This window comes from Falco cherrug, chromosome 6 (assembly GCF_023634085.1).
Source record: "Falco cherrug isolate bFalChe1 chromosome 6, bFalChe1.pri, whole genome shotgun sequence".
NCBI classification, from domain to species: Eukaryota; Metazoa; Chordata; class Aves; order Falconiformes; family Falconidae; genus Falco; species Falco cherrug.
Window position 1 is genome coordinate 23,016,071 of NC_073702.1, and position 25,175 is coordinate 23,041,245.

At 41.0% G+C, this 25,175-nt stretch overlaps 1 protein-coding gene across 2 annotated transcripts in view; it reads left to right on the forward strand.

Moving 5' to 3' along the window:
- Positions 1-4,859: 4,859 nt before the first annotated feature.
- TDRP (testis development related protein) overlaps positions 4,860-25,175 on the forward strand; it is a 28,563-nt gene continuing 8,247 nt past the window's right edge. The window contains exons 1-2 of one of the 2 annotated variants that reach the window (XM_055713747.1): positions 4,860-5,120; positions 17,822-17,881. In XM_055713747.1, the coding sequence (XP_055569722.1) occupies positions 4,998-5,120; positions 17,822-17,881 (183 nt within the window). In that variant the 5' untranslated portion in view covers positions 4,860-4,997. The remainder of the gene's footprint in view (positions 5,121-17,821; positions 17,882-25,175) is intronic. The other variant, XM_055713748.1, reaches the window with a different exon arrangement.

Here is a 25,175-nt window from a genome sequence, read left to right on the forward strand (position 1 = left end):
AATCTGCCTCCTCTAAGACTTCTTGGTATTTCTTGAACTGACCTCCAGTTGATCCACCCAGCTGTCAATTTTTTTTTTAATAAGTATACTTTCCAGAAGTATTTGCGTTTCTCTCACACACACTTTCTTTGGACAAAGTGTACACTGAATAAGTTGTGTGCGAAGCCACAAACAGCTTTCCTATACATGTCAGTATTTTAAAGCAAATTGAATTTTTTATTATTAAGATTGGAGTTTGGCTAGAGACAGAAGATTTCTTTCCCCTTAGAGGTTTGGATCTCACTTTTCTATTGGTAAGGTGTAAAATAGTCATTTAAGAGTTCAGAAAATAAGGTTAGACCATTTTGGGGTGTTTTCTGCCTCATCGAACCACTATATTTTACAATTTGCTTCAACTGAGAATTACATTGAAGTTCCAAAAAATTAAAATGTAACCTTCAAATTGCTCTACAACAGCTTTTCTGTAATGAATGTGACTTACGCATGTGTATAGAAGGGTGAAATACAAGTATTTTATTTGAATGAGCTTGGACATTGTGATAACTTGCAGAACATGTACTGTAGTCATTCAGAATTCACGTTCATAAAATTTGTGTATCATATCACACAATATGTATTCTCTCACACCTATTAGATATGTTTTAGCTTAAAGTATTGCTAGGGAACTGCTAGAAATTATGGGGGAAAACAGGAAGAAGAAAGTCTTGCCATCCTTGGACTCGTTTATTGCTAGTTGCTGAACCTTCCTCCCTGTCTGCAGTTCGGAAGAACAGTTCAGGGCAGTAGCCCTGGCATTGCTTATTTTTGGAAACTTTGGTATGGTTATAGCTAGATGCCTACAGTAAACACCCAAGAATGCTAAAATGAAAAAGGCAAAACCACACAGTATTTCTCTGCACCAGTTGGAAAGGGAGAGTAACTGAGATTAGATGTCTAGGCATTTAAAATTTCATGAAATGAATCCAGCCTAGGACTCTGGCACTATTAGCTTCCAGAAAGTGAAAAACACTTGGTTCTAAATAGGGGTAGGAATCCAGGAATGGATATATGGCTACTCCAATGTCTGCGCTATATTCTGGCACAGTTCCATAAAGACAGTTTTCACCATAAAATGGTGAACAACGGGCCGCTGTGGGAGGGCAAGGATGTCTCTCTAATGCTTGTGGTGCGTGCCTAACACTGCTGGGAAGTGGTGAACCTCATCTTGCCGGCAATAGTCTCCAACACCTTGGTTAAACACTGAGTTCCAAGTGCAGCTGAGAAGGTTGCCAGTGGTGGCAGCAGTAGTGGATGTGCGGTCTCCGATGCAACGTGGCTCACTGTATCTGGGCTTCTTTTTGCTCAGAGCAGGAGCACTGCAGCTGTGTTCCCTTCTGCAAGGCTTGCAAACTTTTCAGAGCAGGCAGTTACAGCAAGGTTAGTCTGCCAAGTGAAGGGTGATAGCCCCCTCGTGTAAGATACTGATTGTAGGACAGGTAAGCGAGACATGCCATGAACAGCAACAGGGGTTTGAAAGGCAAACCCTGGGAGCTATTGGGATAGATACAGTACCTGACACCACTGTGCAGGTACCTAAGAGCACAGCAATATCCAAAGGGCCTGCAGCCTGGAGCCGCTGAAGTATGCTATAGCCACTAAGTGTTACGCAGTTAGTTGGTATGATACAAGGGATCATCTCTTTACCGCTCTTTCCTATGTTTCTCGGTTTTGCTTTGTCTCCTGGGAGCCTGGTTTAGTCCACCGAAGAATTCCACCCTTTTCTCCCCTGGGTGAGAGTTTGGAGTAAATGAGCAAAGGAGAAACAGGTTTTTCAGTAACAATGTTTCCCCAGTTCTTAAAGTGGCTGCTAACACTATGTTGTCTGGCTTTGTTTTCAGAACAGCTCAGTCTTCCATAGGAGTCAGAGACAAAGGCTGCGTTTTCTGTTACTTCTCTCGCTTTCCCCCTGCTGCTCTGCTTGTGCTTGTCTCCCTTAAGGGAGACAGGATCAGTGTTCAGAAGTAAAATCATCACTTTTTCCTCATAATGAAGATTATTTCCGTATTATGAAGATGTTCATAATACCTTAAATACCATGCAAAAAGTTTCTCAAACAGGATTTCACAGCCTTCCCCTGCATACAACTTAGGGAAACATGACAACGAAGTTGCTTAGGGAAATAAACTTGTATTTAAGTGTTTTGTATTCTTTTTGATTCTAGGCAGTTCCAGTCTGTGGATGTCAGCTTCTTACTCTGGAAAAATATTTTGATTAGATGTGTATAATTAATTTTAAAAGGAAATAATAAATTTGTAAGCACAAAGTCTGTAGAACGGATCAGCAGAAAATAATATTCTTTATAGAAGCACAAGAGTTAGTGCTCAACCATGCCTTGGGATCTTGAAGACAAATAGAAAATCTGGACTGAAATTCTCACCTCTCAGAAGTCAACTGGGCTGACTTTCAGTGACCAAAGTAAAGCCAGGATTTCACACCCAAGTCCAAAATCTTAACAGAAAATCCAAGGAGAAAATAAATGAAAAGTTTAATATAACTAAAAAAGACCAAATGCATGTAGTTAATCTTATTTGTGTGTATTGGGAATGTTGTGTAGTTTCTTCATGAGACCAAAACTGAGCAAAATCATAAGAATTTGCAGGATTCAAGCCTAATGGTGTTTCAGATAACCATTAAGAAAAACAGCATAAGAAAGGCACTGGATTAAAATAGTAGTGTCACATGGTGACTAATAATTTATTAGATCCTTTTGAGGGTCTAAATACAGCACTCAAATCAAATGCGATGATTGTTTACTACTTAAAGTTACCCAAACACCTGTCATTGTAAACTAGAAACATTCAGCTCTGCCTACTAAAAATTTTTGTTCATAAATGTGAAGAAGGAGTGAGAGGTTAAAGAACTAGTTATAAATTGACCCAGCCTTCTAGAGGAAACCCATGCTAAACCTGATCTGTCTTCAATAACTGGGAATGTGTTTTGTCTCCTGCTCTCTTGAGATGTGGTTAATATTAACGCTAGATGTGAAAGGGAATTCTGTGCTTCACTTTTTAGTAGCTCTTAGTCTTGCAGGAGAAGGGATTGAAAATGAGACGAAGGAGATTTTGTTTGGAAGACTGTTGTAAAACTAAAGGCTTTTCCAGTCCTTCAAACCCTTGCACTCTTGCTTTATGCACATCGATATAATTTTGTGAAGTTAATTTCCAAAACAGAGGGCTAAACTGCGCTGGTGTAAAATCTGTGATTTCATGTTCAAGTGAAGTGGATGTGTCTTTTGTGCAGTTAGCTACACAGCATTCCTAAGCCATTACAGAAATCCTTCATCAGTACAAAAGTGAGATTATAGTTAAAACCATGATGCCTCTGAAGTTAGCTGTTACTGTTAAGGATGCTTTATGACACAAAAAAAGTAGTTTTTTTTCATTCATTTGTAAACTTTGACTCCGTGGGTGTTCATAAGTCACTAATGGGGGGGGGGAGTTAAAGCAACTCCACTTACGCACGGGCATCACACAGAGCAACCGGCCTGTGGGAGCCGGTTCCAGCCCCAGGGTGAGCCCTTTTCCAGCTGAGCAGGTAGGAGCGCATTGCAGCCGAGAACATCAAGCACTGCTGCTGCCGAATTGCTGCTGCTGGGCCCTGAAGAGCTCAGGCGGTCAGAACAAGCCTTGCAAGTCTGTCATGAGGGATCTTTGAGCGTCTTATGGCCTTTCACTGGAGAAATCACAGTAACGTTAAGCAAGCAGAACAACCAAAAAAGGCTTTATAAAATACTTTCACGGTTCTTTGGACATCTGACCCTAACTTACAGGTCAAAATAATGGATAAAAGAGTGCCTGGGTGGGAATTTTTATGGAACGGTACGCTAACACATCTGCTTGAAAACAAGAAACTTCGAAAATACTAGCTACTGTGTAGGGTGTTAAACATGGATCGTTCAGCCACCGAACTGGGAGCTACTGGGCCGCACTGGACTCCATCCCGATGGAAGCTCCAGGCTTTCCTGCCCTGGCGTAGGGCTCCGTGGGCGGGGGGGCGGTGCGTGTGCCTGGCCTGGCTCCGGCTGCCGGGCACGGCTCCGGGGCCTGCCCTGCCCCAGGCGCGCCCCGGGGGAGCCGTGTGCGAGGGGGCCGGTGGTGACACGGGCGGGTACGCCAGGGCCACGGCAGGTGGGGCCGGGTCTCTACGGCGCTGGGTGGGCGCCACCACCCCCGGCGCCACGACCAGCCCGACCCCGCTTCTGAGTGCCCCGCGCTGCCCGCGGCCCCCGCTGCTGGAGCAGCGCCCGCCGGCCCCTCTTCTGAGGGACCTGGGTGGGCCCCCAGCGGGGCCTTCTCCCCGGGGGCCCCTCCTGTGCCGGCGGAGGGCTGTGCGGGCTCTCCCCCGGCGGGGCGAGGCCGAGGGTGCCACCAGGCGCCCGTGCGGGAGGGCCGACCCCCGCCCCGAGGGCCCGGCGCTGTCAGAGCGCGGCCGGCGCCGCGCCGGTTGCCGTGGTGATGGGAAAGTTTCCCCCTCCCGCCCCCGCCCCCGCCCCCGCAAACATGGCAGCGGCGGCGCAGCGGCTGCGGGCGGTGGCGGCTCCGGCGGGGAGAGGTGGCAGGTGAGGAGCGGCACAGCGGGGAGGCGCCCCCCTCCGCCCCCTGCCCGCCTCGCCGCTGCGGGCGGGACGTCCCTCCTCACAGCCGGCTCCCCTCAGCCGCCGGGCGGGGCGGCGGGGCCGGGGCAGCGGTGCGGCGGCCCGGGGCCGCCAGCAGGCCGCCGGGCCAGGCGAGGCGAGGCGGTCGCGGGGGGCGGGCTCCCGGCACCGGCAGGCAGCGCTCCTCCCTCCCGCCCCGGGAGCCCCCGGCGGGGTGACAGCCCTGCGAGCCGAGCCGTGCCCGGCCCTGCCGTGCCCAGCCCGAGCCGCCCCAGCCGGGGCTGCGGAGGCAGCGCCTGCTGCCGCCTCGGCCCTCTCGCTGCCGGGACGAACGGAGGCGGGAGCCGCCACCCCTGCGCCCGCCATGTGGAAGCTCAACAAGAGCAGCAAAGTTCTGCTGGACGACTCGCCCGAGGAGGAGGAGACGCGTCCCCACGGCCCGCCGCCGGCCGCCGCCTGCGCTGCCGCCGCCTTCGCGGCCCCCCAGGTAGGAGCGCGGAGCCGCCGGCGGGCGGGGATGGCGGCGGCGGAGCCCCGCGGGGCCGGGGGATCGTGCGGCGCGGCCCCGCTCCCGCTCCGCTGCTCTCCGGCGGCATGAGTAATCACTTTTCCCGGCCCGGGATGTGCCGGCGGGCTGGCCGTGCTCGCAGAGGCGGGTGTCTGCGCGGGGCGTGCGGCTCCAGCCTGGTTCCCGGGGAGCTGGCTGGTCTGCCCTCCCCTGCTTCCCTCCAGCAGCCGGCCTCCGGTGTTGCTGGGACTTGCTGCCCTTCATTCCTTGGCTTCGTACCGCAGGCTGCTTTCTTCCAGCCCTAGGCAGGGGCACTGCAACCCATCTGTTAAGCGTAATACGTTAAACAGTGATTTGTAAGAACACAATCTTCATTTGCAGATGTGTGCCCGTTTCTGTAGAGCATTGACGTTTTGGCAGGACTGGGTTTTCTATAGTTTCGATAATGGTGGTTGGCTACCTTTTAAATAGCCACAATCGTACTTGAAAGCTTCCCTTGTTAAATGGTAAGTTAAATAGCAGCAGTGACCTTCTCAAAGTACCGGTTGCCTAACAAATACGACCTGAAAAGAAGGGTATCAGTTGAGCATCAGGCAAAATAACTAAAAGAACGTTTGTTGACTTGGTTTCAAAAACTTGGTAACAGCTAGACATCAATCCAGCTCAGAAGCCTGTTAGGCTGGCCCGTACTGCCACAGAGTATCTTTAGATGTTGTGCGAGAGGCTGGAGGAGACCTGCATATCTAAAGCAAGCAGTTGCCCAGAGCTGCGGACGGGTGAGGTTTGTATTCAATAGAAGGTACAAACCCCCACCCAACTTCCTGCCCTATGTCTGTCTTGCCTGCCTTGCTGGAAGAGCTGGAGTGTGTCTGGGTGATCTACCTTCTGCTTGAGTTTTCCATTGACATCTGGTATGGGTTGTCAACACGTGTGGCTACTGCTGAAGAGCAGCCTCTTCCCATTGCAGCAGTTACTCCCTCCATTTTCCAAAATCATTTCCATTAGCCAAAATCACCAGTCTGCTCCCCAGTTCAGCCTTGCCTTGTCCTTTCCCCTGTGCAGTGGACAGAAATGCCCTAGTCCTTGCGACTTGTTTGACAGCAGCTGTGAAGACTGATGTGGATGAATGGGTTCTTCTCCCATGGGAGAAGGAATAACAGATGCACGTTTTTAGGGACCCCCTTCAGGGAATGAAGGAGGATTGTGGGGTTGAAGGTGACCTGAAGTATCTCCCACAACTTGTCATACGTCTGACCTCTCCCTCCTACAGTTCCTATCCTCAGGTGTTTGGAAACTTCCATGATTTTCACTAAGCTGCTGGTTTGTGCTGTCCACAGCTCTCCTAGACTTGCTTACCTCCTGAAACCCTCTTTGAACACCAAAGATCACTGAAAGCTTCCATTAAATCCCACTGGATTTACTTTTCTTCTCTACCACAAATGCTCCAGAACACCTCTGAGGCTCTTGACCTTAACCTTCCAGTCAGAATATGATTCTTCAGACTTTTGTCATGACAGTTCTCCCAATACTGTACTTTAGCAACAGAAAGAGATTGGCGTTTTGTTTGTTTATTTGCTTATTTGGTGGGGTTTTTGTCCTGTCGTATTATCTTTGCTGTCCTGGGCTTCTGTTCCAGTAGTGGCAGTCTGTTATAATGGTGATGGCAATGATTTCTGGTGCAAATGGTTTGCCATTTTAATCAATTTTACAAAAATTCCTTTCCAGCTCCCATAATGTCTGTTACTAGTGGCACTGGAATAAAACATACTTTTTTGGAATTTGAAGTGGCAGGGAAAAAATAAATTGTTCTAAGGCACTAAATGAAATATTCTTGAAGATAAAGGATTCAGGAGAGTTAGGAAGGCTGTAGTATAGCTTGGCACAGAAACAGTGAAGACCATAAGCTATTAATTGTTTTGCCTGCTAAAATCAAGACGGGGAAAAAAAACCCAAACCCAAACAGCAATCCCGCCAAACAATTAAATGTAGTTATTTTATGGTTTATGTACACTTTAAGGAAGGATAGACTTTATGGAAAACTACGACCACCTGATTAACATTGTAAATTCTCGTGATCTATCAAAGGCAGCTTCTAGGTCAGCCATAGATATGGTATGTCTAAAAAATGGCCTAGGTGCCAAGAAAGCACGAGGTAACGGAATGCACCTGTTCAGCTTGTTATAGCTGATCTGGTTCAAGGGCCTTGCTTTTAGGCTTTGACATTTTTGTTATTTCATCAGAACCTGGTTTTGCTCCCAGTAATATGACTGCAAGGGAGTGAAATCCAGTAGCATGTAGGGGGGTTTGATAATGATCTGCGCTTTGCTGCTGCTGTGTCCTGACCTGCATCACCCAGACCCCTGGCTCTGGAGGACAGTCACACCACCAGAGCTTGGAGGAGTTACAGGGGCAGTTCTCTTGGTACCTTAGCTGTGCATGAGTAAGTCTTGGTCTTCCTCAGCCTCTGTGCTGTTTTAAATTGTCAAGCTACAGCTTGCTTAAGATGTGAATGAAGGGTTACCTCATCAAGAAGAGAATCCAGGTCTTCCCTAATTCTCTGTCTTGAGGGCCAACATCCAGATAATTTGTTTGAGTGCTTTTTAGTAAATTAGGGAAGCCCAGCATTAAATTTCATGCAGAAGTTTACTGTTAGATTTCATTTCCTCTAGTTTTTTTTCTGATACACCATTTGGTAAAAGAGAAGATGAACTGTAGCCAGCCCATTTTGACTTTGATTTTTATGTTGCTTTCCCCAACAACTATCTTTTGTCTTTATTTTCATTTTTAATGGGCAAGCGGGAAGAAAATTCTTAAGCTTCTACCATTTATGCTATAAAAAACGCTGAAACTTTTTACTTCAAAGAGAAGAAATTGGTAGTCACATCTGTGTCATTAAAAACAGACCAGATTGAAAGTGTTCTAGTGTAATGAAATGTTGGTGCTGTAAGTTGTTTCTTCAAAGCTGAGAAAGAGTGAAGGAGTTCTCACTGTGCAACCTAATAATTAGGACATTGCAGTAGCAGACAGCAACAAAGAATTAGGCTAACGTAAGTTAAAAAAAAAATCAAAACAACAAAAACCCCTTTGTTACTCTACAGAAATTTTAATCATGCTGTTTAGATACGGAAGCCTGATCAGGGCTTATACAAGCAGACGTTTGAATCTGTAGAAGTTTGTAGTTTTTAAATAGAAATAGTTTGATATAAAAAGAGAAGTTTTGACAGTTCTGGTTTTGTGGAATACGGAATGGTTTGATTTTGTTCCAGGGGAGAACAAAAACAAATTTTGAGAACATGAAAATTGCAATGAGAGGGAATGGTCAGCCTCTGGCCAGTCTTTAGCAAGAGTTTCTGCATACATTCAAGTACTTTGGATTGTTGACACTTACTTAAAATAGTAAGGTGCTTCCTGAGATAAGAAAGACAAGTAAATTTTGAAACAGTACTTGTTTAAATAAATGTGTGGATTATTGTATATTTTTTTTTAGATCAGACAGTTTTAGACTGAATCTTAGAAGTTAATTTTAATTACTGCTTTGAAGCAGAAATATTTTTAATTTATGCAATGAAAGTGCTTTATTGGCTAAAGTTACGATTAATACATGAAGGCAACTTAACAGACATGAATAGTACACATGTATAAAATGAAATCAATGTGCGTTTTGTGTGTGTGTCTCAAATTATGTTAGAAATGTACAGTGATGCATGCCAAACTTGCATTCATTTGTAATATAGTCATTATGTTTCAAACTATAGTTGTGTTTGTGGAAAGGGAAAACTGTTGGGTTTTGACTTCTGGAAAGGCAATGTTTTGGCAGTTGTGCAAAATTTTCCTTGATTCAATCCTACTACCATCTAATCTGTCCTCAGAGATGTCAATGCTGTGTCAATATCTCATGTAACTGACATAAAATGGCACTTGACTTTAAAACACATCTGTATATTAGGGTAGTGGCTGGGTGTTGGGCTGACCTATATTATCTGCTGGAACTTTTATCTTTCATTTAAGAATATTTCAGATCCTTAGCCTTGATCTGTTCTCCCTAATTGTATTTTTTTGTTATGTTCAAAGAGAATATGTGCAAAACCACATTTTACACTGAAATTTGTTTAGACTTGCTCAATGGGTGTTTTTAAAGTTGCCTATACAGAATTTTAGTTATCTATTTTAATGAAGATATTTAAAGTCTCTGGTACAATTTTAATACTGGCTTTCATCTTGGAATGACTCGAACTCAGACGGGCCCTGCAGGAATGAGTGGGAGCTGAGCAGCATTTCTTATGTTCTATTAATATGTTGAATAAGGGTAGTTTTTTAATTAAAAAATAAAGCAGTCAATGCTTATCCTTATTTCCTTTCATTAATGGGGAGGGGAAAGTATCTTAAGTTTTTTTTTTTTCTTCCACATGATAGATATTAAAACACAAAATGGAAATAAGAAGCCACAGGAATAAATGAAATGAAGTCTAAGGAAGCACTAAATGCTAGCTATAGCTAGCAATGAAAACATGAAATGTAGAAGGTATTTGGGGTATTCATTCCATTATATGTAGCTCAGCTAATGCCTTTCCTTCACTTTCCAACTGTTTCACTGGGTCTTGGGCATCACCTGCAGTACTGTTACAATTCCTTCATACCTTCTTCTTTCCGTTAGCCTGTTCTCTTCCTTTCATCAGAGTTGTTCTTGTGACACTTTAGTGACATTTTGCTGGCTAAAATCCATCACCTGTATTATGTCATCACTCTTGAACGTACCATTGTGGGACTGATGGTGAAGACTTTCCTGAGCCCTTCCTTGGCTTGACTTTCTTGCTTTTCCTTCTGCTTGTCACATTCATTTTTCACAGCTCCTTGAGTGGGTCCTGTTTCTCACCATCTTCCTGGAACTCTGCAGAGCTAACAATGTTTTGGGGGGCTTTAGGCTTTCTTTTTTTCTTTTTTCTTTTTTTCTTAAATCCCTTTCATTTCTGAGGTGCTTCACTTTCTAATTTACACTGTCATCTTTACACAGTTGACCCAGATCAGATCTACTTCTCATCTAGTATCCCCCCCCCCCCCCAAGTTGATTTATTCTGATCTTATAAATCCTACAAAGCACATACTGTCTGGTTTGTCTCCTACTGTAGACAAGACCAGTATCTTAATTTTTTCTTTCAGTGAAGCCTGTAAGCTGAAGGCTGTCAGTGGTTTTTATATATTGTGCAAAAGAGAATTTGTGTCCAATACTTTACTGTTGTTCCCTCTATAAAGTCCAGGTCTGCTTTTTTTTTTAATTATTATTATTTTGCTTTCTGTCTAGACAGCTGAAATTCTTGTGCAGACCCTCGCTTCCCATCCTGATGGCAATTACTTCCTCTGCAGCTTCTAATACCTACTCTGTTTCCCCATCCCCTAGTCCCTGTAAATCCCATTGCTGATATTAATACTGTTGCTTATGGCATAAAGTTTAAGTCATCCTTACCCTTCGGTTTCTGTTTCTTCAGCAGGCCTCCCTTTGTTTCAGGAAATTTACATTTAAATCTCTGTCCTTGCTTTCAGGGTTTTTCTTAGTACATCCCCTTCCTTTCCCCCATTTGTCATTTTTATCACTTGTATCTTTCCTTGAGCCAGTTCTGCTTTACTGGCTCCAGTCTCCTCGGTTTGCCAGCAGCCTTGTCTGTCTTCCTCCCCTCCAGCCTAATACAGAATTACCACCTTTCACTGATCCACAAAACCACTGTCTTTTCCTCCACATCGTGTGAGGTCTATTTTCCCTAAGCTATTTGTTGTATCTTCATGGGGTTTTGCAAGGTTTCTGGAGCCATGGTGTCCTGGCAGTGCTGGACTTGCTACCATTAATATACAAACTAAAATATATTGCTTTTTGGGAAAGCATTAATTGTTTAATCTATATAGTTCTTTACTAGTGGAATAGGTCTATACTTTTTTTCCTCGCTTTTATAGAAACTATTTGCCAGATTGTGTGAGGACATCCATGACATAAGTAGAGTTATTAGAAGTTACCGAACACTTTACCAGATAGACTGGTTTTCATTTCTGTCATCATCAGAGGTACATTTCCAACAAGTTTTGCTGCTGGTTCTTTATGAGAAGCTCCAGGATGGGTCTGTGTGAACACTGCAAGCGCTGATAAAAGCTGCGTGTCAAAAGGAAGCAGTGCATGTGCTGGTGAGCACTATAATCAAAAATAATGCGTTCAACCTGTTTTGCAGAAACTATACTATGAAAATATTGCAATTGCTCGTGCAAGAGCTTTTTTAAAGATGCACAATTTAATTGCAAATGCCATGACTGAATAAAAATTCTATGTCAGCTAATGTCTTTTGAATTAGCATCCCTTGGTTTGTTTTCCGGATCAGAAAAAAGCAAATATGAACTTCTAGTATGGATAAGTTATTAAAAATAATTGTCAGATTTCCAATCAGAAATTTCATCAAAATTGAAAGCTTCACTGGAATATTTGAATTGTCACAGCAATTGAAGTGAAATCGATTATTTGAACTTGTTACTTTATTTCAACTTTGACACTGATGGTATTTTGATCTTAATACAGCTGTTTCCATTTCTTGAAGAATGTTTGGAATATTCTAAATTGGGCAAAACTAAATTCTTAATGAGCTGAGCTTTTTAAAATATTTTTAAGGTGTTTAATCTTTAATAACATTCTTCCAAAAATATTTGAGAGAAGCAAAATCTGAGTAAGATGTATTATAATCACTTACTATGGAGATGCACAGTTGTGAACAATTAATAGAATGACATCGTGTATTGATGTAAAACCAGAGAGCATAGGTATCTGGTGTGCTGATGTTTCTCTTTGTAAGGAAATGCAGAACTGCAGAAGTATTCTTTTGTAAATACTTACATTCTGAAAGTAATCTTCTCCAGTATGTTTGGGCATTTATATCAATTGGCAGTAAAAATACAGAAATAATTTAGATAATCTATTTTAAAATGTAATGGAATATGAAGCAATAACTAAAGTGATTGAACGAAACGGTTTGTGAAAATGCTAAACAAGTTCTTCACAGCTGTGGATGCTGAAGGAAAGAGCATCATCTGCATTCACTTAGTATTAATAATAATTTGGAAGGTGAAAACACAGGAATATTGCCTTTCATCTTCCAGTTGGTCTGGTAGATAATAGGTGGCTACAAAAGACTTGGGCCTAGGAGATGGAAACATTTTTAAATACATTGGATGGGTTTTGTCTGCTGTATGTGAAATAGTCACCTGTACTTTTTAAAGTCAGGGGAGTGAAGTAAGTTCTTATAGAAGTGGTCTGATGAATTCTATTTTAGAAGCATGTTTCAAGATTAGTATTGTCTACTAAATATATCCCAAGATGAAAGTATAATTCTATAACACACTTTAACATTCTTTAACATTTTCTTTATGGGCAAAGTATTTTCAGTTTTGCCAAAGACTGGCAGAGGAAACTTGCCAGTCACTTGCCAGAAACTGTTTAGTCACAGTGGCATTTTGAAATGGGTTATTGTCTAACGTAGATGTTTCTCTAAGTGTAGTCTGCAATCTGGAGTAGGAAAGTATTTTTTGATGGAAGAGAAAAATTAGTTTAAAATACCAAATTACTCTTGTGCATGAACAGACTTTAGAAATGCCTAGGTTAATATTTTTCATTGGTGATATTAATAGGAAATTTTCAATTTACACCACCTGCCCAGATGGCTAGTTTGGTTCACTCACTTGCTTTAGGGACATACAAATGAAAGACTGAGATCTAGCAGTAGATGAAATACAGACAAGACTAATGGTCTCGATCTCAGTCTAGGCTACCTCAGCAGAAAGGAGCAGAGGCAATTCACAGTTCAGCGTGGCAGTTACATCTGCTGAACAGGTAGCCTCGTGTCCCAGAAGAAAGCTATGTATGACTGGGTAACGCATCCTTTATTTGTTAACATTGCAAACCTTGGTTTTCCTTAAAGGACATGTTCAGTCTTGTGGGAGTGTTCACGTACATTTCAGCTCTATTTTTCAGCTATGTTTAAAGAATATGTTGAAAATAGTATAGCTCTTTTAGTGCCCATTTGCATTTGATGACTGTTGCCTCAATTTCTTGACTCAGAAAGCGCATACCCATGCGTTGAATTTTTCCAGGTGTATATTATAGGTGCAGCAAAGAAAATGAGGCCTGATGCCACTGATGATCTGCTGATAATGTCCTTGTTACCCATGTTTGAGTGCATTTTGTATTGGTTTTGATTCAGTTTAAAATTAGATTAAGCAGAGTGACTTTTCATTAATAATCTGCTTTAGTCTTGTTTGTTTCATTTGATGTTACAGCAAGATCCTACTCAAACCCAAGGAAATGGTTTCTTTTGTTAGCTGTATTTTAAGATGATGATCTGGCAGCATGATCGCCTCTTCCGAATCGGTGCCCTTTGTGGTAGGCTGTGTATATATAGTTGTTGAACTGTTTGGTTTGTAATCAGTGTTTTGGGAATCTTTCCAGCTTCAGAGGTTAACTTTCAGGTTTGTGATTTCCGGAGAGATTTTTTTCAATATATTTTTTTTAACCTTCCCCTCTCCTATCACTGTATTTTATTTATTTTTTTTTAGTGGGGTTTGTGGAATACTGGGAATTATGTTAAATTCTACCCTGGAGTGTATCTCTTGAGGAGGTGTTTGTTTTGGGTTTTTTCCACTTAAATTATACGTTTGTGGTTCATCATCTAATTTGCATTTACAGACATGGTAATCTAGACTTTAAATTGCGCTCAGTCCTTGATGAGATGTGATGATAGGCAGAGGCAACGTAATAGGTCAGCAGAAGGGCGAGAAATTGCACCAAAAGGACCTACTCTTTTTATAATAGCTTGTTTACTCTTATGTGTGCTTGGCTTTGACAGCTAATGTGTGTATGATAGGATGGTTCCACAACTGGGTAGAGAAAATCGATAATATACCATTTTATGTACTAGAGCAAAAGAAGGGCATGCGGGGCGAGATGATGTTATTATTTGCCTTAACTCTTTCATGTCCCATGTTCCTCTTCTTGGCCTGAATTATGAAAGTGAATGATCTAAAGAGACTTAATTAATTACTTTACCACAAAGGAAGCTGAGGGAAGCAGATTACAATTTTGATCTCTGTACAAAAAGGTTTGTGTGCTGGTTGAATTAATCCCTTGAGTACCTTATGGTTTGCAGTATGTCCAACAAAAGGGCACTTGTTTCCTTATGAAAACACACTGCACATACCAACCTTCCCCTGCCAGAACTGGAAGGCTATTCAAGTTGCTGATCAGCATTTCCCACTAGCTTTAGCATTTAGTTAGCTATTAGTTACTAAACACTAAATGTTTTGCATTTTTCTTTTAAATTGAAGTAAAAATTGAATTGTCATAATTGTAAACTGCCCAGATTAAAATACACTGAAATAATTTGTAAGTGTTCAGCATCAGCATGCATTACTCAGCATGATAAAGAAAACTGATCTTTACTCTACATGTAGCTGTACAGTTCCCTAAAGCAAATTTGAAAAAACAAATCATGGGCTCCCTGATCTCCGAATGGTAACAAAAATAGAGAATATGTATCAGAAGAGGGTGAACTAAAGGGTATCACTGAAAACCAGAAACTATTCTGGGGGTAACAAGTGAAGACAGGTTGTATATGAGGTCTTGTCTTTTCTCCTCAGGTCTTCCCAGTGGTTGCACTGTTCCCCTCCCTCCCTCTCCTCTTTCCCTCTGTCATATTTTTTTTTAATGCACAACCCATCACCACTGTATGCAGGTTTCTCCCTGCAGTGTGGGCCATGGCTGGGTCCAGATCCCCAAACATGCTCCTCCCGCGCTCTCTTCCTGCTGTGGGGCATTAGTCTGCTTCTCTCTGCTTTCATTAGTGATGGATTTTCCACAAAACGTGAGGAATCTGGTCTCTTTCAGACTACTGCATTGAAACATAGTGGCCAGTTTCAATCAAGAGTTACTGTTGAGCACATGGGATGTAGGGATGGACATCACAAGCAGCTGCAGTTGTCAAAGTCTCCTTTTCTTAGGCAGTGTATCTTAAAAGAATGCTATGGATGCTTGATGGGTCTTCCACTGCAAAAAAATGTACTTTAGGTATTGGATTCTCACCATTTGCTTTCTTGAGGGTTTTGTATCTTTTAATCTTTATATTTCATATCTTTTAACTTTGTGTTGTCTTCTTACCATCAGCCTCTGCTGCATGAGCATAGTTACTGCAAACTACTCTTACTCCTTCTGAGGTAGCACCTTGTACGCCCAGTAGGTGTAGCACTGTATTAACAGAGAAACACGGCCCTAGTTGTCATGCTTTTAAAGAAGCAAGTAAATACCCCTTTTTGTCTGCTATTTATTGTGAATTACATCTTTTATCAACAATGGTATTCATATTTTATTATGCTGATTCCCTAGCCGTATGAAGTGCTCATTGCATCTCGTGGTTTTCCTCTAAATGCTTTCACTGTGAAAGTTGCTTCGTGCTCTTGCTTCCTTGTGCTCTGGCTTGCTAAAAGCTATGCACCTTCATGCTTCCATCTTTTCTCTGCAGTCAAGCATGAAGTCTCTTTATGCACTATTACATTTTTATTATCCTTCCTAAGATATTTGGAGAGCTGGAAGAATTAAAATGAGAGGCATTATTTCTTTGGAAGGTACTAAGTGTGTCTTGTTTGTTCTGGAGACAGTATTGTTGGTTGTTAAAACAGACAGCTCTGCCAGCTTTGGATATCTGAGATAATTTCTCCTCTTAACATACTTCCACTTGAAGCTTTTCTAGTCCTTGTTGGTTTTTTTTTTATTCTTTGGAAAAATCTGTACAAACCAGATGTAATATTCTCTAGCTCTTACCCTGTGTCAAAGCAGAGTCAGTCTAAGGCTTTGCAACGTCATCCAAAAGTTTAAGGGCTGAGAGTGTTGAAGAGAAATAAGGAAACTTCTGAAATGGTATGTTCCATTTAAAATATTGCCAATGATTCTCTTAAAGGGAAATACATAAACCAAACTAAGGGAAAAAGTAATTTAGTTTCATTTTAAGAGTGCTACATGAATCTTAACTTTGTCATTTTTGGTATTCCATCTACAATTATATCCTCCTGTGTTAAAGACAGCTAACTGAAATACAGGAATTAAATAGCTTGTTAAGATCCACAGGAAGCAGTATTCTCATTTTGGATGATAATAGAAGTTCCTGACTTTTTTCTACCCCAACAAGTAAAGCTAGCTATTTACAAGTCACTCTGTTTCGACATACAATTATTATAGAACTATAATGGGATGGTCTTCATACTCATTCTAGAAACGCTCCAAACTCTGTCCTTGTCCCTTGTAAAATATAAAGTATTGCCTATAAAGTAAATGGAGACATTAGTAGGCAATTAAATAAAAAAAAATGCATGGGATTCGAAGATAGTCTCTCAAGATGAAGCAGGTACATCTGGGCCCCCACATGACTAGAAGTACCTAATGCTTCTCGTGCCAGCTTTCTCGCCTCTTTCTGATGCTGTGAAGGAGGTCTTTGGTAACATGTTGGAGCTGGGATACTGTGTGTTTTGGGTCTTGGGATATGTGTGTGGAATTACCTTAAAACAAAAATAAAGCTTACAGAGTAAAGACCATATCTACTCCATAGCATATACTTTAGTTGGAAAGGAAGGAGTTGATAAATTTGGTTTTGAAACAGTAAGTGGCTGAAATAAGCAAAAAATGAACAAAGTGAACAAAGGGGATTCTGTCAAACTGCCACTTCAGAGATGCTTTACATAAACCATTCTGTTGTAATTCTGTTTTTTCTTGGAACTGGAGTTAAGTATTTTCAGTTACAGGTAGCTGTTCTTGTTTTGTACTTGGGGACTGTTTGTATTTGGAGGTCTGGGGGGGGGGGGGGGGGGAAGTAATGTTTTTCTCATTAAAACACAGACTGAATAAAGAGAAAATTATATAATTCCTGTACATGATGCCCCATTTTCTATATCTTTCTTTGGCCTCTAAAGTACTCCTGACAATGATCTTACTTCCCTGTCTTGAAGAGAACGTTGACAGTAACAGGATGGCCTGAGTATACTAAGACACCAGCCTAATTCAGAGATGGACAGAAATACTATCCTACTGAATTACCTTCACAGGCATCATCAGTACTCTGGTTTTCTTCAGAAACCTGTAGCTACAAATGTCAGGGAAAAAAATGTGGGCAAAAGTCTGTCCCTTAGTTCAGGAAATGTAATGCTTTTTAATGTGAAGGAGGAAATAATTTTGTGACGTTCCTCTTCCCCCAGCCTACAGATACTGCATAGACCACCATCTAGTGTGGTGTTCAGAAAATCAGTGAAGATCCAGAAAATACAGACAGAATTATTAAGATCAATTTAAATCTTTAATTTCAATTATACTGAAATTGTTATGATGCAAGGGTTTTCTTGATCTCTGGGGTGGGGGATTTTGGGGTTTGTAGGGGTTTGGTTTTGCTTTTTACATCTTGTGCAGCATTTTTCATCATTCTAAGTGTAGTTTTATTCACATTTCTTATTTTAGTAGTGGTTTTGCTTAGTTTTGCATTGTGATTGTATTTTCTCAATTTTCTTTTATGAGGGGCTGAATAGAATAAAAGCATTTATGAATATTCTAAAATGTACCACTGCTAACTGTCAAACCAAAACTGATTATGGGCCTTTTTTATCTTTATCCTTTTTTTGAGAATAAAGACCAGCTTCTTCATGATGAAGTTTCATCTTCAGTGTCACAGCTTGCAACAAAGGTAAATATCTGTTCTTTGGAAGTGTAACTTTTTATATCATGTATATTTCAGTCAATGTATGTTAAGAAGCTACCTGTTCTTCATGTACAGCCTGATTAAGGACGATGTTTATGTACTTCACTGATGATTTTGTAATTACGTATGATCCTTGGTCATGGGGTTCTCACTGAAGTAATATTAGCAATGCAGTGTTAGAAAGTTGCCTTATTTCCTTTCATTAATGGGGAGGGGAAGGTATCTTAATTTTTTTTTTTTCTTCCACATGATAGATATTAAAACACAAAATGAAAATAAGCCACAGGAATAAATGAAGTCTAAGGAAGCACTAAATGCTAGCTATAGCTAGCAATGAAAACATGAAATGTAGAAGGTATTTGGGGTATTCATTCCATTATATGTAGCTCAGCGTACTCTCTGACCACAAGAGGTTAAGGACTTTATTTCTTATCTCTTTCTGAAAAGAAGTGTGGGCATACAAGTTCAATATTTTACCTTGATATGTGTCCAAGAATCTTCTTTAATGTTCTTAAAATACGTGAGTAGAAGATGAAAGAACTGGAAGTTGTTACGATATGCTAGAGTTTGTTTTGAAATTCCGTAGGTATAGAGAAAAGCATATAAAAATAGGTTCATTAGTGTAATAGGATAGTTTACATTAATATGTATAAACTGAACATCTGTCTTTGCTACTTCTTTTTGTTCTACTTCAGATGCAGCATGATTTTTGCTGAAAATAAAGTCAGATTGTACTATACCTTTTTCTACTTTTTAGAAGAAATGTATTCTTTTTAATGAAAACAGAAATTACTGTTTATTTTATGCCAGATTATGAATGTTTAGGAAAATAATCTTAAAATTAATCTATTTTATATTGAAACTTTTTTGCCCCTTACTTAGTCATTCAGGAAGGCTTCCTAAGTGTGTGTCTTGACTTAAAAAAAAGTCACTTAGGCAAACCACTGAGCTGCAGTACTTTTGTGTTTTAAAGTAAAACGCTGTTGTCTTAAAAATGTATTCACAGAAAAAGCACCTTATCCTTCTCATCTTCTCTATTACTGTTTCTGAAAGCACTTCTATATTTTATTTGGTTGTTCTGTGGTCTTAGAAGTTGTCAGTACAGTGATATTCCAGAAGTTCAAAAATATTTGAATATGTTAATAAAATACTGATTAATTATATGTGTGGCCTTTTCCATGTGCATGTGTCATGAATAAAAGTCTTTTGTGTTGAACCATTATGGTAAAGAACAACAATGAAGTTCTTGAAGAAAGGGGCAGTGGGTAAAGGGTGTGTCTGCCCTGCTGAGAGACAGCATTCCTGGTCTCTTAAAGCCCGAGTTTTAGGACAATCCTGATGCCCGTTTGCTGAGGAAAACCTTTGACCTAGGTTTGGAGGCGCAAAAGTGGGAGCTGGTCCTACTAGCTGAAGGTGGAGGTTGGAAGACGGTCTTAGTTTCTGCTCATGCAGGAAGCTGCCCACTTAGCAGCGAGGACAGGCTAACTGCAGTGCTGAATTTTTCTAGTTCCCTCCTCACAGCTCTCCTGAAAGGCAGGTATAACTGGTTAAAAAGGCTCTCCTGACATCTGGAAGTGAGGAACTGTGAACCCTCTAGTGGTTTTCTGCGAAATGCAGAACTCTGGAACCCATGTTCACGCTGCACCTGGCCCTTTGGTCTCTGCAAAGCTTGGCTTGGGGGGTCTCACCTGCGTGCTGAGCTTCTGTATTAAAAGCACAGCACAGACTTCATCTATGGTTGTTTTTAGGCCAGCTTTTGAAAAGACACAGAGTTCTGAGAAACAAAGTAGATAATTGTAATAACTAAATTGGAGGCGTTGGGACATTCTGGTAGGGGTAAATCTTGGAGATTCACTTTGTGTGTGTGCCCCAGAATAGAGTAACTTTGCCCACCGACAGTTGAGAAATTTCACCCCCCAGCCCCCAAAATGTTTTGATATCTGGAAGACAAATTTGGAGGGGGTGGTTTTTTTTTCACATTTCTGTTATTTGATTTCTTGCATGTTATGAATATGTTTCCTATAATGTAGGAACAATGCTTCTTTAATTAAAGCTGACAGGCATTTTTTTTTTTTTATTACAAAACACTTTGTTGTAACTTTATTGAACTGTAAGGTACTTATATGGAAAATTCCATCTCTAGCTTTTTATTTTAGGTTCATTTTTTTCAGGAGGAGGAGGGAGGGAAGCTGTGGAACAAACAATTGTTTCTTCTCAGGCAAGGTTGAGAGGAAAATACAGATTTATTTTTTTTATATAAATGTAAACAAAAAGAATGGAAGTGTTTTGTGGAGTGCCTCTACTTTGCTGGAGGATTTTGATTCACCAGTTGTCAATCCTCTGTGAAAATACTTGTGAAGGTCTGCTAAAACTTGGCCCAAGTATAAATTTCTGGAAATCTCATTTCATACATGCTGAGTAGTGACTTTTAGGGATTAGCTGCTTAACTGCACAATGGCATTGAACATGCTGATTCTCACTGCAGGTATACAGCAAGAATCCCCTGTAATTGCTCTTTTTCGGTTGCTAGGACTCTGTCATGTGGGTTGTTCTAGCCTGCAGGGAATGACTTCTTTGCTCCAGAGCCCTGCTTGCCAGGCAGTTAGGAAGGAGAAAAGTCTTAACAGGAATGTATTGAAAGTAAAATGGTGCTGCTTTCTAAGTGGGTACCAGTAAAGTCAGAGTCATATTCAAACACGCTTTAATCTCGTGCTTTGAAATGTAAACTGTTTGTCTTGTACCTCCACATAGCGTCCCAAATCCTTGCTATTATTCTTTGACTTGATTGGATTCTGTGCTTCTTTTCCTCCCAGAATAAGGTGTTCATGTATGTTAACCACATCCATCTGATGGATGAATTTAACAGTTTTCAGTTTAAATTTACACAGTCTTCCTCTGGAGTACATGTTCATCTATATCTACATACTTTTTTTGTGCAGTGTACTTTTTTTAATTTTTTTTAGCACTGATCTGCTTCTTTAGTTTGTACCTGACTGTTAGTATTCCTGGTTTGTTGCCTTTTAGCCCAATTTTTTGTGAACCTTTTTGCCCTCTAGCAAAGCTCTAAAGATGAACTATGTACCTTTGATGGTAAAATTAACTGAAAAGTCATCTCAGTGATGCTATACTGTTTTGCAGTAGACTTCTTCAATTGTTCTTTTATTACTCATTGCCCATTTACCAAGTGTGGGAAGCTGAGAGTCACGTACATCAGCAGAGTTTGTTGATGCGGTGAAAAATGGTATACCGAAAGTCATTTTTGGTAATAATACCTCTCAGTTTTGTAGGATACTTCCATTTTCAGAGGAGCTGTCCCTTTCTGTGGCACTTCATAAAGTTAACTGTCAGCAGACATTTGTTCCCTGTTCTATCTAAAGAAAGGAAAATCGTAGTTAACATACACAGTTTATGTACAGGTGATTCACTTGAACTAATATAGGTAACAGAGCACAAAACTCTTACTATAAAGGTTGAGTTTATAGAATGAAGCTTAGGGGGTCAGTTTGGGGAAGCCATACGGTATGTGCAAAGCTGTATATATGGAAGAAAGTGGATAGATGACTGCAACTTCCAGAGGGTGCTTGAGCTGATAAAGTAGTTGCTGCTACAGAAAAGGTGCTATTGCCCCTAACTTCCACATTCTTTGGTGACTGGCATCTTTTAATGAGCTGATTCTTATCACTAATCCACAAGAATGCAAAAAATGAATGAGTTAGATTTCTACTGGCTTATTGAGTTGAACTGGTTTTTCACAGCATCACACAAGTTCAAAACCATAGCATAAGGAAGGCAGTATTAATGTGAGCAGGCAATGGACTTTTTTGACCCTTTTCAGCAGCAGTGTCTGATAAACTAGATCTGCCACCTTGTGAGATTTCTCTTTGGGAATCTGCCTGACAGATGGGCACTGATACTGAAGCATTGGCAAAACAGAGGGGAGGGGAGGAAGAGGGAGAAACAGCAGACAGTTTGACTAGTGATACAGACTGCATCCTTTACATGATATTCTAGAAGTGACTACTTGCACTCCCAGCTTTAGAAGGTACGCTAATTAAATGGCAGCTTTAAATGGTGGAGAAAGAGTACTTCATAAGCTGGAATTCCCTCTACTGAAGGGGAAGAATCTGTGCTCTGGGCTTGAGCTTTTTAAGATGCCTGTTGGGACAGACAATGATGATGGGTTTTCTGTAGTCTGCCAGTTGATTAATATGCAGGTGTAATTTCACTTCTACTGACCCTTTTAGATAACTGCATAGGGCATTGAGCTTCATGGATTTTCATGATCTAAAATGGAAGATATGGGAGAAACTTTATTAATGGCTGTTCTGACAGGCATGCTCTGTGCTCTCGTAGTCAAACTGGTATGAGACCAGCCATAATTCTACTTCACAGAATACTGAAATAGCATCTCAGGAATTTTCTGCTTTGTTTCTCACTGGCATTTATGAAAAATAGTAGACTGCAGCACCCAACCTGCTCCTCTAAAGGCTTTGACTTTCTAACATCTGATGTTACAATGCTAGTTCTTCTTAATAGTGCGCTCTCTTCTTAGCAGTCCCTTATGTGCATTTCATTTGATTTTATTAATTATTTTTAACCTGGAATTTTGACTGTACACCTGGTTCTGTTCTAGTGGTGTCAATCAGCTTTGGTTTTTCTAAAATCACATCCTCCAGGCTTAAGAGTAGCCCAACCATCAAGCAGAGAAAGCAGCAAAGGTGGCAAAAGAGGCTGGTCTGCATGAACAAGATGTTCCTGAAAAATGTCAAACATTTAAAAGGAATCATACAGGAGGTGGAAGCAGGGTCAAGTGACCTGGGGGGAATATAGAAATACTCTTTGAGCATGCAGGGGTGGTGTTAGGAAAGATGAAGCCCACCTAGAGTTAAATCTGGTGAGGAAAATGAAGAGCAACAAGAAGGGTTTCTGAATGTATGCCAGCAGTGGGGTGGGTGTAAAGATACACTCTTGACTCTTCTCAGTGGTGCTCAGTGAATGGGCAAGAGGCAATGGGCACAAACTGAAATAAAGGAAACATAATTTAAACATAATAAAAAAAATGTTTTCACAGTGAGGGTGGTCAAGCCCTGGAACAGGTTGCCCAGAGAGTTTGTGGATTCTTCAGCTGTAGAGATATTAAAAACCCAGCTGTGTGTGATCCTTGGCAATCTGCTCGAGCTGACCCTGCTTTGAACAGTGGTGTTGGACTAGATGGTCTCCAGAGGTCCCTTCCAGCTGTAAAGGCTGTGTGATTCTGTGAACTTTGAATGTTGAATTATTTCTTTTTCCTCTGACACATGCAAAAATACCTCAAAGGTTTGAGAATACAAGATAGTTAGGTATATAAACTTTTTTGAAAATTTTAGCAGTAGTAATTGTGAGGTTTGTGTAGACAATTACATCCTAAAATTGAAATACGGAACTTCTGCAAGTGGCTTGATGCTTTTAAGCCCATATCAGTACTGTATTCTCATACTTTGCATAACTTTAATCTTTTTACATAAAACAAAATCTCTGGTGTGGTGAGGACTCTGCTTACTCAAGTGTCATCTCTTCTTTACTTAAAATGACCTTCCTTTGAAATCCATTGCAAGAAAGCCAGTTGTTCTAGAATCTGAGTCTTTCTCTGTGTGCTCTGTAAGAATGTAAGAAATTCCTGGCTGATTGAGGGACTGGCCCATCTACTCTGGCAGTCTGTCTTTGACTGTGGTGATGGGAGATGCTGTTCAGGGAGAGCGTAGCATAGCCAGTTTCTAGAGCCTCTTCCCCTAACATCAAGAGTCATTGTTTTGAGATACTAGAGGGGTGCATCCCTCTAAATAGAGAGTATCCATTTCTGGGTCTGCTGTCTGAATTTGGCATAATAAAAATGATGGTTCCTGCGTTTTTTGGTTTTGCAGCTGCTGCATGTCAAACATGGTTTCAAAAAATGGTGGTTTCAAGATCTCCTTCCTCAGCTACACCTACCAGCAGATGCAGTTCTGTTCAAGCTACATTGGTGGTGGTGCTTGTCAGTAGGTTAAGAGTCTTTGAAGAACACTGGAAGAAATACAGAAATGCAGATGTTTTGAGGAATTTTTTTTAGGGCATGAGAAAGTTAGATGACAGCCCTAGTCAAAACCAAGGATTGTTGTCTTAAACAGTTCAGTAGTTGGAAAAAAGCCTCTTTGACCTCCTCCTTTGCTAAGATTTATGTTCTTAAGTATGGCACCACTGAGAAGACTGTCAAGAGTGAGGTGTTTGCCTCTTTTCAGTTGAGTGAAAAGATGCTTCAGAAGATCAGCGCTGGTTCGGGCAGATGTAGAAGAGGAGGCTTAAGCGTGGTAGGCAGAGGTTCTGGTTTTACTCTTGCACTTACGGGGTTTTTTTAAGCCTAGTCCATTTAATATGCAGTAGCCTTTGTGCAGTGAGTTTTATCACATATTAGCAAAATATGGTCTACTTGGACGTTGGTGCTGTTATGTAGGTTATCCTGGCAGTGTTTCCTTTGGAAACCCGAAATAATTAAGTGGTGGAAGTATGTCTTAAAGGTTTATTGTCTGTTTCCCCTGAGGACTAGTTGTCAAAAGAATAAATAAATTAGAATCTGCTACACAATTATTAACCTTGTATGTACCTACCAAATGCCATGTATCCATTGTGAGAGTACTTGTTTATGAGAATATTGAAGGAATGGTATAGTGTCTACATAGGTACTGATTTACATACCGGTAGAAAGAGTGCAGAGTTTGTAAAATTTTAGCTGGAGACCTGTACATGCTATCTGCTTGACGATGAACAGAACTTTTCTAATAATTTTTCTTAAAGATACCTGTAAGTCAGAATAGGGCCTAAATTTTAAAACATCTAAAGTTAAAAATATGGAAAGCTTGTGGCTAGATATTAACAGGCTTTTATTATGAAATAGTTTTGGTTGTGGGGTGTTTTTTTCCTTTTTTTCCTGGAGGTTTGCTTGGGTATACAAAGCAGTGCATCAAAGGTTGGCATCGTATTGGTGAAGTACATATGATGTTCTAGATTAAAAGAAGGTGTATAAGTAGGTATATCCTTTTTTACATTGAGTGTAAGTGTGTGTATAAATCACAGAATGGCTGGGGTTGGAAGGCACCTCTGGAGATCTAGTGCAACCCCCTGCTAAAGCAGGGTCACCCAGAGCAGGTTGCACAGGATCTTATCCGGGCAGGTTTTGGATGTCCCCAGAGAAGAAGACTCCACAGCCTCCCTGGGCAGCCTGTGCCAGGGCTCTGCCACCCTCAAAGGAAAGAAGTTCTTCCTCATA